The 13,577-nt window shown below is 48.0% G+C and overlaps 1 protein-coding gene across 2 annotated transcripts in view; it reads left to right on the top strand.

The window, feature by feature from the left end:
* EPHA6 (EPH receptor A6) overlaps positions 1 to 13,577 on the top strand; it is a 1,030,110-nt gene that overhangs the window by 735,492 nt on the left and 281,041 nt on the right. Inside the window, exon 7 of one of the 2 annotated variants that reach the window (XM_056559324.1) lies at positions 11,653 to 11,700. The exons of the other annotated variant lie outside the window; for it this stretch is intronic. Within the exon in view, the coding sequence (XP_056415299.1) occupies positions 11,653 to 11,700 (48 nt within the window). The remainder of the gene's footprint in view (positions 1 to 11,652; positions 11,701 to 13,577) is intronic. 2 annotated transcript variants of the gene reach the window in all.

The following is a 13,577-nucleotide window of genomic DNA, read 5'->3' as shown; positions in this document are numbered from 1 at the left end:
AGGGGCAACAGCAGAAGGTCTGGAACACAGGCTATGGACATACACTAAACGCTTTCTCTGGCACAAGGCAACAAGATCCGGCCAGGAAGTGAAGGGGAAGTGAGGTAATATGGACAGGGAGCAGGTGGAAGCTAATTAGGCTGATTGGGCTAGGCACCACTCATTGGGTGAAGCTTGTCACGGGGCAGAGTGTCACCAGGAAGGGGGCTATGAGGAGCAGATGTGAGGCATCGTTTGTGACAAGCAGGACCCCAATTCTTGATCTCCCCAGTGGTCCAGTCAAGGGTGGGAGAACTTCAGCGGTGCAGTTGGGCAAAACAAGAAATTCTATTTTCTCGTGATGCAGTCCAATGCTCATAAGCAAGGGCTCTGTGCGGTAACGCACAGTGCAGTCCAACTTCACTCCGTTGACCGAAGAAATATAGAGCGGCTTGACGAGACGGGTCACCGGGATGCAGAACCTGTTAACCAAAGAGGCCAGAATAAAATTTCCAGCAGAACCAGAGTCCAAAAAGGCCACAGCTGAGAAGGAGGAGTTGACAGAAGGAGCAATCCACAAGGGCACAGTGAGACGTGGAGAAGCAGAATTCACACCAAGGGACGTCACTCCTATTTGAACAGGGTGCGTGCATGCGTTTCCCAGACGTGGAGGACGAATAGGGCAATCCACCAAGAAATGTTCGGTGCTAGCGCAGTACAGACATAAATTTTTATCTCTGCGGTGAGTCCTCTCTTCATGGGTCAGGCGAGACCGATCCACTTGCATAGCCTACTCGTCGGGAGGCACAGGTGTGGATTGCAAAGGATACTGGGAGAGAGGTGCCCAGAGATCAAGGTCCTTTTCCTGGCGGAGCTCCTGGTGTCTTTCAGAAAAACGCTTGTCAATGCGGGTGGCCAAAAGGATAAGTTCTGACAGGTTAGCTGGAATTTCTCGTGCGGCCAGTACATCTTTGATGTTGCTGGATAGGCCTTTTTTAAAGGTCGCGCAGAGGGACGAAATTTGATGGCGTATTCGCCTACAGAAGAATTTCCCTGGACCAGGTTCAGCAAGGCAGTTTCGGCAGAAGAAGCTCGGGCTGGTTCCTCGAAGACACTACGGACTTCAGCGAAGAAGGACTGGACTGAGGCTGTGGCAGGATCATTGCGGTCCCAGAGCGGTGTGGCCCAAGACAAGGCCTTTCCAGACAGAAGACTAACTACGAAAGCCACCTTAGACCGTTCTGTAGGAAATTGGTCCGACAACATCTCCATATGTAGGGAACATTGAGACAGGAAACCACGGCAGAGTCTAGAGTCCCCATCAAATTTGTCTGGCAGGGACAAGCGGAGGCTAGGAGCGGCCACTCGCTGCGGAGGAGGTGCAGGAGCTGGCGGTGGAGATGGTTGCTGCTGTAGCAGTGGCAGAAGTTGCTGTAACATGGCGGTCAACTGCGACAGCTGCTGTCCTTGTTGGGCAATCTGCTGAGATTGCTGGGCGACCACCGTGGGAAGGTCAGCGAGACTTGGCAGCGGCACCTCAGCGGGATCCATGGCCGGATCTACTGTTAGGATTCGGCAAGCTGGAGGTGGATCCTCTGTGTCAGAGAGGGATTGGCGTGGACCGTGCCGGCGGACCGGTTCTAAGTTGCTACTGGTATTCACCAGAGCCCGCCGCAAAGCAGGATGGTCTTGCAGCGGCGGTAGCAACCAGTTCGTATCCACCGGCAACGGCTCAACCTCTCTGACTGCTGAGATAGGCGCGGTACAAAAGGACAAGGCAAAAGCAAGGTCGGACGTAGCAGAAGGTCAGGGCAGACAGCAAGGGTCGTAGTCAGGGGCAACAGCAGAAGGTCTGGAACACAGGCTATGGACATACACTAAACGCTTTCTCTGGCACAAGGCAACAAGATCCGGCTAGGAAGTGAAGGGGAAGTGAGGTTATATGGACAGGGAGCGGGTGGAAGCTAATTAGGCTGATTGGGCCAGGCACCACTCATTGGTGCACTGGCCCTTTAAATCTTAGAGAGCTGGCGCGCGCGCGCCCAGCGGAGCGGAGACGCGCGCGCCAGAACGTGACATCCGAGGACCGGGACGGGTAAGGGGCTTGGGATGCGATTCGCGAGCGGGCGCGTCCCGCTATGCGAATCACATCCCCATCGTGAATGTCAGTGCAGCGCTCCCGGTCAGCGGGTCTGATCGGGGCGCTGCAGAGAGGAGAACGCCGCGAGCGCTCCGGGGAGGAGCAGGGACCCGGAGCGCTCGGCGTAACAATCAGTATGTTAAATTGCCCTATTCTGACCCCTGTTATCTGTAGTTGTTATTGGTTTCACTTTTGCGTATATGTGACTTTTTGATCACTTTTTATTTTATTTTCTGAAATAAATGATGTGACCAAAAAGCGGCAATTTGAGGTTGTTTCTTTTTACGCATACACAGTTCACTGTATGGGATCAATAACATTATATATTATTTTAATCGGGCACCAAAAGCCAGAAGAATACCAGGGCCGGAGGAGGGAACTGCGATATTGGCGGCAACAGGGGAGCGGTGAAAGGTTAGTTAAAGTTTATTATTTTTATTCTGGCAGCCCGGACATGGTGGATACATTTTTTTTACTGAAGTTCCCCTTCAGGGTACATTCACACGCTCGTAACTAGCAGCCGGTTTCCCACTGCAGAAAAACCTGTGCGGGTAACACTACCGTTCATTTTAACGGGTCTGCAAACCTGCCACTGCGGACTGTCCATGTGCCCAAACAAGTGCATGGTAGCGTAACTTGCAGTGGAAACCTACTGCTAGTTATGATTGTGTGAACTTTCTCTTACACACAGAAAATATGTACTATAGATCTTAGATTTGGACCCTGATACGTTTGTGTTATGGTTAGATGCTTTTCCCCTCATTGGGATCTCAGGCCGTATTCATATGGTGTGTAATCAGTAACCTAGTGCTATGTATTCTGTATCACAAAACAGAGGAAACCAGGAAAATCTTTGGTCATGCAATTTGGGGGCCCCATATTTAATTTTGCCCAGGGCCACACTTAGTCTAAAACCGTCCCTGATTCCAGTATCACTTCCAAATGGCTGGAGATATTTCAAGTAAACTTGGTACATATGGCAACTAAAAATATAGGATAGTTAAATTAACCCCAACCCACCCCCTGTCACGATTCGGCTGGCAGGAGGTGGATCCTCTGTGCCAGAGAGGGATTGGCGTGGACCGTGCTAGTGGACCGGTTCTAAGCTGCTACTAGTTTTCACCAGAGCCCGCCGCAAAGCGGGATGGTCTTGCAGCGGCGGTAGCAACCAGGTCATATCCACTAGCAACGGCTCAACCTCTCAGACTGCTGAAGATAGGCGCGGTACAAGGGAGTAGACAAGAGCAAGGTCGGACGTAGCAGAAGGTCGGGGCAGGCAGCAAGGATCGTAGTCAGGGGCAACGGCAGGAGGTCTGGAACACAGGCTAGGAACACACTGGGAAACGCTTTCACTGGCACAATGGCAACAAGATCCGGCAAGGAAGGAAAGGGGAAGTGAGGTTATATAGGGAAGTGCACAGGTGAATAAACTAATTAAGCCAACTGCGCCAATCAGCGGCGCAGTGGCCCTTTAAATCGTAGAGACCCGGCGCGCGCGCGCCCTAAGGAGCGGGGCCGCGCGCGCTGGGACAGGACTGACGGAGAGCGAGTCAGGTACGGGAGCCGGGGTGCGCATCGCGAGCGGGCGCCACGCGCATCGCGAATCGCATCCCGGCTGGGAGAGGTATCGCAGCGCACCCGGTCAGCAGGTCTGACCGGGGCGCTGCGATTGCGAGGAAGTTGCGAGCGCTCCGGGGAGGAGCGGGGACCCGGAGCGCTCGGCGTAACAGTACCCCCCCCTTGGGTCTCCCCCTCTTCTTGGAGCCTGAGAACCTGAGGACCAGACTTTTGTCTAGGATGTTGTCCTCAGGTTCCCAGGATCTCTCTTCAGGACCACAGCCCTCCCAATCTACCAAAAAAAGTATTTTTCCTCTGACCGTCTTGGAGGCCAGTATCTCCTTTACGGAGAAGATGTCAGAAGAACCGGAAACAGGAGTGGGAGAAACAAGTTTGGGAGAGAAACGGTTGATGATGAGTGGTTTAAGGAGAGAGACATGGAAGGCATTGGGAATACGAAGAGAAGGAGGAAGAAGGAGTTTGTAAGAGACAGGATTAATCTGGCACAAGACTTTGAAAGGACCAAGATAGCGTGGTCCCAGTTTGTAACTGGGGACACGAAAGCGGACATATTTAGCGGAGAGCCATACCTTGTCTCCGGGAGCAAAGATGGGGGGAGCTCTTCTTTTCTTATCGGCAAACTTTTTCATGCGAGATGAAGCCTGTAAAAGAGAATTTTGGGTCTCTTTCCATATGGTGGAAAGATCACGAGTCACTTCATCTACAGCGGGCAAACCAGAGGACAAGGGAATAGGGAGGGGGGGAAGAGGGTGATGGCCGTACACCACGAAAAATGGGGATTTAGCAGAAGATTCAGAGACTCTAAAGTTGTACGAGAATTCGGCCCAAGGTAGAAGATCTGCCCAGTCATCCTGGCGGGAGGAAACAAAATGCCGTAAATAGTCACCCAGGACCTGGTTAATTCTTTCTACTTGCCCATTGGATTGAGGATGATAAGCAGAAGAGAAGTTTAATTTAATCTTGAGTTGTTTACAGAGAGCCCTCCAGAATTTTGACACGAATTGGACACCTCTATCCGAGACAATCTGCGTGGGCAAACCGTGAAGACAAAAAATGTGTACAAAAAATTGTTTTGCCAACTGAGGCGCTGAAGGAAGACCAGGAAGAGGAATAAAATGTGCCATCTTGGAAAATCGATCAACGACCACCCAAACAACAGTGTTGCCACGGGATGGGGGTAGGTCTGTAATAAAGTCCATACCAATCAGAGACCAAGGCTGTTCGGGGACAGGCAGAGGGTGAAGGAGACCAGCAGGCTTCTGGCGAGGAGTCTTATCCCGGGCACAGACAGTACAGGCCCGCACAAAATCAACAACATCTGTTTCCAGAGTCGGCCACCAATAGAAACGAGAGATGAGTTGCAAGGACTTTTTGATGCCCGCATGGCCTGCGAGGTGGGAGGAGTGACCCCATTTGAGAATCCCGAGACGTTGGCGTGGAGAAACGAAGGTCTTCCCTGGAGGAGTTTGCCTGATGGAGGCTGGAGAAGAGGAGATCAGACAGTCAGGAGGAATGATGTGTTGCGGAGAGACCTCTACTTCCGAGGCATCCGAGGAACGAGAGAGAGCATCGGCCCTAATGTTCTTGTCGGCAGGGCGAAAATGAATTTCAAAGTTAAAACGGGCAAAGAACAACGACCACCTGGCCTGGCGAGGATTCAGCCGTTGGGCAGACTGGAGATAGGAGAGATTCTTGTGATCGGTGAAAATGATAACTGGAAATTTTGATCCCTCCAGCAGATGCCTCCATTCCTCAAGTGCCAATTTAATGGCCAGTAGTTCTCGATCCCCGATGGAGTAGTTCCTCTCTGCCAGAGAGAAGGTCCTAGAAAAAAACCCACAAGTGACAGCATGCCCGGAAGAATTTTTTTGTAGAAGGACCGCTCCAGCTCCCACTGAGGAGGCATCAACCTCCAATAGGAAGGGTTTAGATGGGTCAGGTCTGGAGAGCACGGGAGCAGAAGAAAAGGCAGACTTGAGCCGTTTAAATGCATCTTCCGCTTGGGGAGACCAGGACTTAGGATTGGCATTCTTCTTGGTTAAAGCCACGATAGGAGCCACAATAGTGGAAAAATGTGGAATGAATTGTCTGTAATAATTGACGAACCCCAAAAAACGTTGGATAGCACGTAGTCCGGAGGGGCGTGGCCAATCTAAGACGGCAGAGAGTTTATCTGGGTCCATTTGTAGTCCCTGGCCAGAGACCAAGTATCCTAGGAAAGGAAGAGATTGACATTCAAACAGACATTTCTCCATTTTGGCATAGAGTTGATTGTCTCGAAGTCTCTGAAGAACCATGCGGACATGCTGGCGATGTTCTTCTAAGTTGGCAGAAAAAATCAGAATATCGTCCAGATACACAACAACACAGGAATATAAGAGATCACGAAAAATTTCATTAACAAAGTCTTGGAAGACGGCAGGGGCGTTGCACAGGCCAAAGGGCATGACCAGATACTCAAAGTGTCCATCTCTGGTGTTAAATGCAGTTTTCCATTCGTCCCCCTCCCTGATGCGGATGAGATTATATGCACCTCTTAAGTCCAGTTTGGTAAAGATGTGAGCACCTTGAAGGCGATCAAAGAGTTCAGAGATAAGAGGTAGGGGGTTGCGGTTTTTTACCGTGATTTTATTAAGTCCGCGGTAATCAATGCAAGGACGTAGGGAGCCATCTTTTTTGGACACAAAGAAAAATCCAGCTCCGGCAGGAGAGGAGGATTTGCGGATAAACCCCTTTTTTAAATTTTCCTGGATGTATTCAGACATAGCAAGCGTCTCTGGGGCGGACAGAGGATAAATTCTGCCCCGGGGTGGAGTAGTGCCCGGGAGGAGGTCAATAGGACAGTCAAAAGGCCTGTGAGGAGGTAGAGTCTCAGCTTGCTTTTTGCAAAATACGTCAGCATAGTCCATATAAGCCTTAGGAAGACCGGTTACAGGGGGAACCACAGGGTCACGGCAGGGAGTACTGGGAACCGGTTTAAGACAGTCCTTGAAACAAGAAGTACCCCAGCTCTTGATCTCTCCTGTGGACCAATCAAGGGTTGGGGAATGGCGTTGAAGCCACGGTAGTCCAAGGAGAATTTCGGAAGTGCAATTGGAGAGGACCAAAAACTCAATTTTTTCGTGATGAGGTCCGATGCACATTAGGAGGGGTTCCGTGCGGTAACGCACGGCACAGTCCAATCTTTCATTGTTAACACAATTGATGTAGAGGGGTCTGGCGAGACTGGTCACTGGGATGTTGAACCTGTTGATGAGAGAGGCCAAAATAAAATTTCCTGCAGATCCGGAATCCAAGAAGGCCTTAGTAGAGAAGGAGAAGGTAGAGGCAGATATCCGCACAGGCACAGTAAGGCGTGGAGAAGCAGAGTTGACATCAAGAACTGTCTCACCTTTGTGCGGAGTCAGCGTACGTCTTTCCAGGCGGGGAGGACGGATAGGACAATCCTTCAGGAAGTGTTCGGTACCGGCACAGTACAGGCAAAGATTCTCCATGCGGCGTCGTGTCCTCTCTTGAGGTGTCAAGCGAGACCGGTCAACTTGCATAGCCTCCACGGCGGGAGGCACAGGAACGGATTGCAGAGGACCAGAGGAGAGAGGAGCCGGGGAGAAAAAACGCCTCGTGCGAACAAAGTCCATATCCTGGCGGAGCTCCTGACGCCTTTCGGAAAAACGCATGTCAATGCGAGTGGCAAGATGAATGAGTTCATGCAGGTTAGCAGGAATTTCTCGTGCGGCCAGAACATCTTTAATGTTGCTGGATAGGCCTTTTTTAAAGGTCGCGCAGAGGGCCTCATTATTCCAGGATAATTCGGAAGCAAGAGTACGGAATTGGATGGCGTACTCGCCAACGGAAGAATTACCCTGGACCAGGTTCAGCAGGGCAGTCTCAGCAGAAGAGGCTCGGGCAGGTTCCTCAAAGACACTTCGAATTTCCGAGAAGAAGGAGTGTACAGAGGCAGTGACGGGGTCATTGCGGTCCCAGAGCGGTGTGGCCCATGACAGAGCTTTCCCAGACAGAAGGCTGACTACGAAAGCCACCTTAGACCTTTCAGTAGGAAACTGGTCCGACATCATCTCCAAGTGCAGGGAACATTGTGAAAGAAAGCCACGGCAAAACTTAGAGTCCCCATCAAATTTATCCGGCAAGGAAAGTCGTAGGCCGGAAGCGGCCACTCGCTGTGGAGGAGGTGCAGGAGCTGGCGGAGGAGATGATTGCTGAAGCTGTGGTAGTAGCTGCTGTAGCATCACGGTCAGTTGAGACAGCTGGTGGCCTTGTTGCTCTATCTGTTGCGACTGCTGGGCGACCACTGTGGTGAGGTCGGCGACAACTGGCAGTGGAACTTCAGCGGGATCCATGGCCGGATCTACTGTCACGATTCGGCTGGCAGGAGGTGGATCCTCTGTGCCAGAGAGAGATTGGCGTGGACCGTGCTAGTGGACCGGTTCTAAGCTGCTACTGGTTTTCACCAGAGCCCGCCGCAAAGCGGGATGGTCTTGCAGCGGCGGTAGCAACCAGGTCGTATCCACTAGCAACGGCTCAACCTCTCAGACTGCTGAAGATAGGCGCGGTACAAGGGAGTAGACAAGAGCAAGGTCGGACGTAGCAGAAGGTCGGGGCAGGCAGCAAGGATCGTAGTCAGGGGCAACGGCAGGAGGTCTGGAACACAGGCTAGGAACACACTGGGAAACGCTTTCACTGGCACGATGGCAACAAGATCCGGCAAGGAAGGAAAGGGGAAGTGAGGTTATATAGGGAAGTGCACAGGTGAATAAACTAATTAAGCTAACTGCGCCAATCAGCGGCGCAGTGGCCCTTTAAATCGTAGAGACCCGGCGCGCGCGCGCCCTAAGGAGCGGGGCCGCGCGCGCCGGGACAGAACTGACGGAGAGCGAGTCAGGTACGGGAGCCGGGGTGCGCATCGCGAGCTGGCGCCACCCGCATCGCGAATCGCATCCCGGCTGGGAGAGGTATCGCAGCGCACCCGGTCAGCAGGTCTGACCGGGGCGCTGCGATTGCGAGGAAGTTGCGAGCGCTCCGGGGAGGAGCGGGGACCCGGAGCGCTCGGCGTAACACCCCCATTTGTGAGGGTCGAGGTTTTTGTCTAATGTCCCATGAAAGTCTATGGGATTTCCATTTACTTACTCCACAAGCTCTTCTCTGAATCTTCTGGTGAGTGTGTTGGTCCAGCTTATAAGTCACACCCCTCCCGCTAGCCACACCCCTTCTTTTTTGCAAGGCCAAAAAACACAATTTTAGCCTGTTATACCCACATCACAGGTCCTTCAATCACAATCTCTTCATCACAGCTCCACCTTACTCCACAGGCTCCACATTTCTGGGTAAATGTGTTGGTCTGGCTTGCCAGCCACATTACCACAAAGCCACATCACCACAAAGCCATGTCCTCTCTTCATCCCAGCTCAGCCCCACCTGAGGGTGGGAATATGAGGACAGGATATGGGGTTGGGATACTAAGACCGGATATTAGGATGGGAAATGAGGATGGGATATGGTGACGAGATGGGAGGACAAGAGAGTCATTGTTGCATTTCCAGAATTTTGCTTTTTTTTTTTTTTTCCTTTTCCTCCTGTTGCTTTTCCTTGCAAAAAACTTGTCATGTCCTCGAGACTGGGGGCTATACATCACAATTTCTTTATGCAGACCGGCAACATGTACATATGCTGTATCTAGCATCAATATGCTAGAAGAACCACTCAGATTTAGTTGTTTATGCTAGTAGATTGATCAACCACCTATATTTAAATGGTATCTGTCATTTGTAATACAAATGAATGTAATATAGATTTGAATGAATATTTTTCTAATATGCTTAATAAAATTTGTAAAAATCTGTTAAATTAACCCCTAAAAGTTTGGCGACCAGGGGTCCTCCTTCTGATCCTGCCTGCAGTCCTGCTTGCAGATTGTCTCCTGCAGCATCCTGGCAAAGACAAAAGTGTCAGGAAATACAGGTGGGACCTCAGCTCGGCACAGTGTATAGAGTGTATAGAGCTAAATATTTCAGCTCCCTTTCCCTTTGAGTTGCGCTAAACTGTTTAAGGGGTTATCCAGGAAAAAACTTTTTTTATATATATCAACTGGCTCCAGAAAGTTAAACAGATTTGTAAATTACTTCTATTAAAAAATCTTAATCTTTCCAATAGTTATTAGCTTCTGAAATTTTCTGTCTAACTGCTCAATGATGATGTCACGTCCCGGGAGCTGTGCATGATGGGAGAATATCCCCATAGGAACTGCACAGCTCCCGGGACATGAGTCATCAGAAAGCAGTTAGACAGAAAACAACAACTCAACTTCAGAAGCTAATAACTATTGGAAGGATTAAGATTTTTTAACAGAAGTAATTTACAAATCTGTTTAACTTTCCGAAGTCAGTTGATATATATATATAAAAAAAAGTTTTGGCCTGAAATATCCCTTTAAGTCCTGATGCACTAAGGGCATAGTGCTGAATATTTCGGCCCCCATTGTAATTTGCTGGGCAGAGCTGACGCACTATAGAGTTCAGTGCCGCAAGCTGAGGGGGTCACTAGAACTAGAGAGTGAAGAAATTAGAATATTTATATCATGGGCAGTTATAGTGCTGCACATAGAGAAGGCAGGGAACCTAAAAGCTAATGTAAATAAAACCACAGGCCTTCTTTAAATGTAATCAGCCCACCGATATTTTGCAACAGTATATGTTGCGATACCTTTTTACCAAGATCCCGGTTAACAATATACTTTGGATAGTGGTAGAAAGGAAGGTAGCCTAAGGGTGATCAGGCTGGCTTAAAGCATAACCGCTATGATGGTGCGATGGCAGGATATCTGTTTAAATCTTTAGGAACTTTGTAGCCCAGGATTACAATGATCAGGAGAAGGATTTGACAGAAGTCCCATAGACTTAAATGGGAATTTGGCAAATCCACAAGTTATGCCCACCTGCCTGATCCCTGCTGCTGTCCTGATGGTGTCCAGTCCCCACTCGTCAACACTTCCTGCTTTCATCTCGACACACAGGAAATGTCTGTTCTGGAATCCACTGGCTGAGGCAGGTCACCACTAGTGATGAGCGGCATTGCCCATATTCGAATTCGCGATATTTTCTGAATATATAGACGAATATTCGTCCTATATTCTCAAATTTCGTGTATTCGTCATATTCGCATAGTCGAAGAAGAAAACAGTGAGGGGGTGGGCAACTTTACTATTGGTTGCTAGGGATGTTGGTGGTAACCTCTGACAAGTGTATTTGGATCATTTTAGTTGGCCCACAAGTGAAAAGAAGGAATATGCGAATATGAGCATATGCGGAAAAAAGTGAATATTCGTAATTTCAAATATATAGCGAATATATTCTCAATATTTGCGAATTTGCAATATTTGCGATAAAAATTTGAAATGCAAATATTCGCGCCCAACACTAGTCACCACTAGTGATTGGCTAAGTGGGCATTTTCTGCCAATAAAATATCATCTTTGTGGGAAGAAGTAGTTAGAAGTATTTTTCTTTACCCTGTAGTTCTGCTAGTTTGGTGTTAAAAAAAAAGAAATCTACCAATAACCACAATGTTCTATCCATGTTATAAGTTACATAGGCACCATTTTTTAATGTGTGGAACCCCCTAAACAGCTTTCCAAATCTCAGTTTGCTAGACCTTCATCAATGTGACTATAGTCTATACTAGTAGTTTTCAACTTTAGAGATGTGATTTACTAGGTTAAAACAGACACTACTATGGAACATCTACTATGGTTCAGAGGTTATCGCTTAAGTCGCTTGAGTATTGTTATATATCACATTTTTTTTTCTCTTACCTGACTTTATGGAAAATGTATGATCAGTATGTCAATGAATTATTCTCTTGTTATTTTGTATGTGAAGAGTAGATCCGCCAAGGGATAGAATCCCTATAAGTTACATGCATTTTTTTTCTCTCGTTAACAGGACTACCCCCGGATAGCGCCGGCATTTTGGCACTACCTGCGGGTAGATGTGAGTAATGATTAGCATTTAAAGCTCACGCTTATGTTCTTCATCCTTGTGAGGACTCCGTTCTTTCGTACAATGAGCTCTGCATACATGATAATAAGTTATGATTACAAGCGAAGCTTTAATGCATTTGTGTTCATTCCATTTATGAAATATTCAGATGCAATGAACTGTACATGAATGCTCTACCAATCCTCCTTATCTTACTTCCTTGTGGACTCACAGTGCAACCATATGTGGTGACAAGTTACACACAGCTCTCCAGAGACATGAATGGTGCGGGCTTACAGATTTGTTCATCTGGGCAAATAAACCCAGAGTGGACAGGTGCTAAGCGTTCATGCTTCTGTTGTTCTCCGACCCGATCAGGGTCCATAAAGCTGTTTGCCACACAAAAAAACAAAAACAAAAAAAAAGCTTTATGGACCCTGATCTCCCCCCATGTTTATACACCCGACAGACCCCATTCAAGTTAATGGGACCCAGTGGTGTCAGTTGTGCTCCAGCACAACTGACACCACTGGGCCCATTAATTTGAATGGGGTCTGTCGGGTGTATAAACATGGGGGGAGATTTGTCAAAACCTGTGCAAACGAAAAGTTGCCCAGTTGCACATATCAGATTGCTTCTTTCATTTTGCAGAGACCTTGTAAAAAATGAAAGAAGCGATCTGATTGGTTGCAATGGGCAACTTGGCAACTTTTCCTCTCTGCAGATTTTGATAAATCTCCCCCACAGAACATGCAATATTTTGTTCTCCGCTTAACTCCAATCCTTCTGTCTGGGGCTCAGCTGTCTTATAAAAGCCAGGCTCCTGCTCAAACTGCCAAAAACAGAGAAACCTCAAATCCTAATAGTTTAACCCTTTAAACTATAGTTTAACCCCTTAAAAAATTGTGACATCAAAGTGGCGTCTGGGATATTTGTCACCCATGGGCATCCTAGCCATCCTATCGCCAATGGGGTTGCATAAATATATAAATAATTTAAAAGCTTTGTATATGATTTGTATACGCTTCCAAGGCATTTAAAAAATCCACTGTTTTGTGTCTGCAGCGCCCATGGAGACCTTTGCGTCTTTGTGGTTACAGACTACAAACAAACTAGCAAAAGTCTAAATGTTGTCAAATCCAAAGGGTAGGGTCACGTGTGCTGTATTTTGCTGCATATTTGCTGTTGCGTAGATTGCAGAATTAGACTTTATAGGGCTTGTTTACAGTCTGTACCCATAAAAACACATAACTGCGTAGAAACTGTATACACAAAACATTTTAAAGCAAGATTGTTTTTAGATTGTCTTAAAGGGGTACTCCTGATTCTTTTCTATAACAATTCGCTAAAGGAGAGGGTAAGTGGAAAGAAGATCCTCTCTTACCTTTCTCACTCCCGACCCGCCGCCAGAATTGTGAAACTCATATTCCCGCTGTCAGCTCTTTCTGGTTTTGTGACCAGGATCACACGGCCACTTATCCAATCAGCAAATGAGACAGGACATCATTGAATGAGCAGCCGTGTGACATCACATCACCAAATTTAGAGGCACAGGACAGTGGGTACCAGAGTTTTGTAATTCTGGCGGCGGGTCAGGAGCTAGGAAGTTAAAGGGGTTATCCAGGAAAAAACTTTTAGATATATATATATATATATATATATATATATATATATATATATCAACTGGCTCCAGAAAGTTAAACAGATTTGTAAATTACTTGTATTAAAAAATCTTAACCCTTTCAGTACTTATGAGCTGCTGAAGTTGAGTTGTTCTTTTCTGTCTAAGTGCTCTCTGATGACACCTGTCTCGGGAACCGCCCAATTTGGAAGCTAATCCCCATAGCAAACCTCTTCTACTCTGTGCAGTTCCCGAGACAAGCAAAGAT

This window comes from Hyla sarda, chromosome 2 (assembly GCF_029499605.1).
Source record: "Hyla sarda isolate aHylSar1 chromosome 2, aHylSar1.hap1, whole genome shotgun sequence".
Lineage (NCBI taxonomy): Eukaryota > Metazoa > Chordata > Amphibia > Anura > Hylidae > Hyla > Hyla sarda.
Note: the sequence above shows the minus strand (reverse complement) of the source record. Positions and strands in the feature narration are given on the sequence as shown.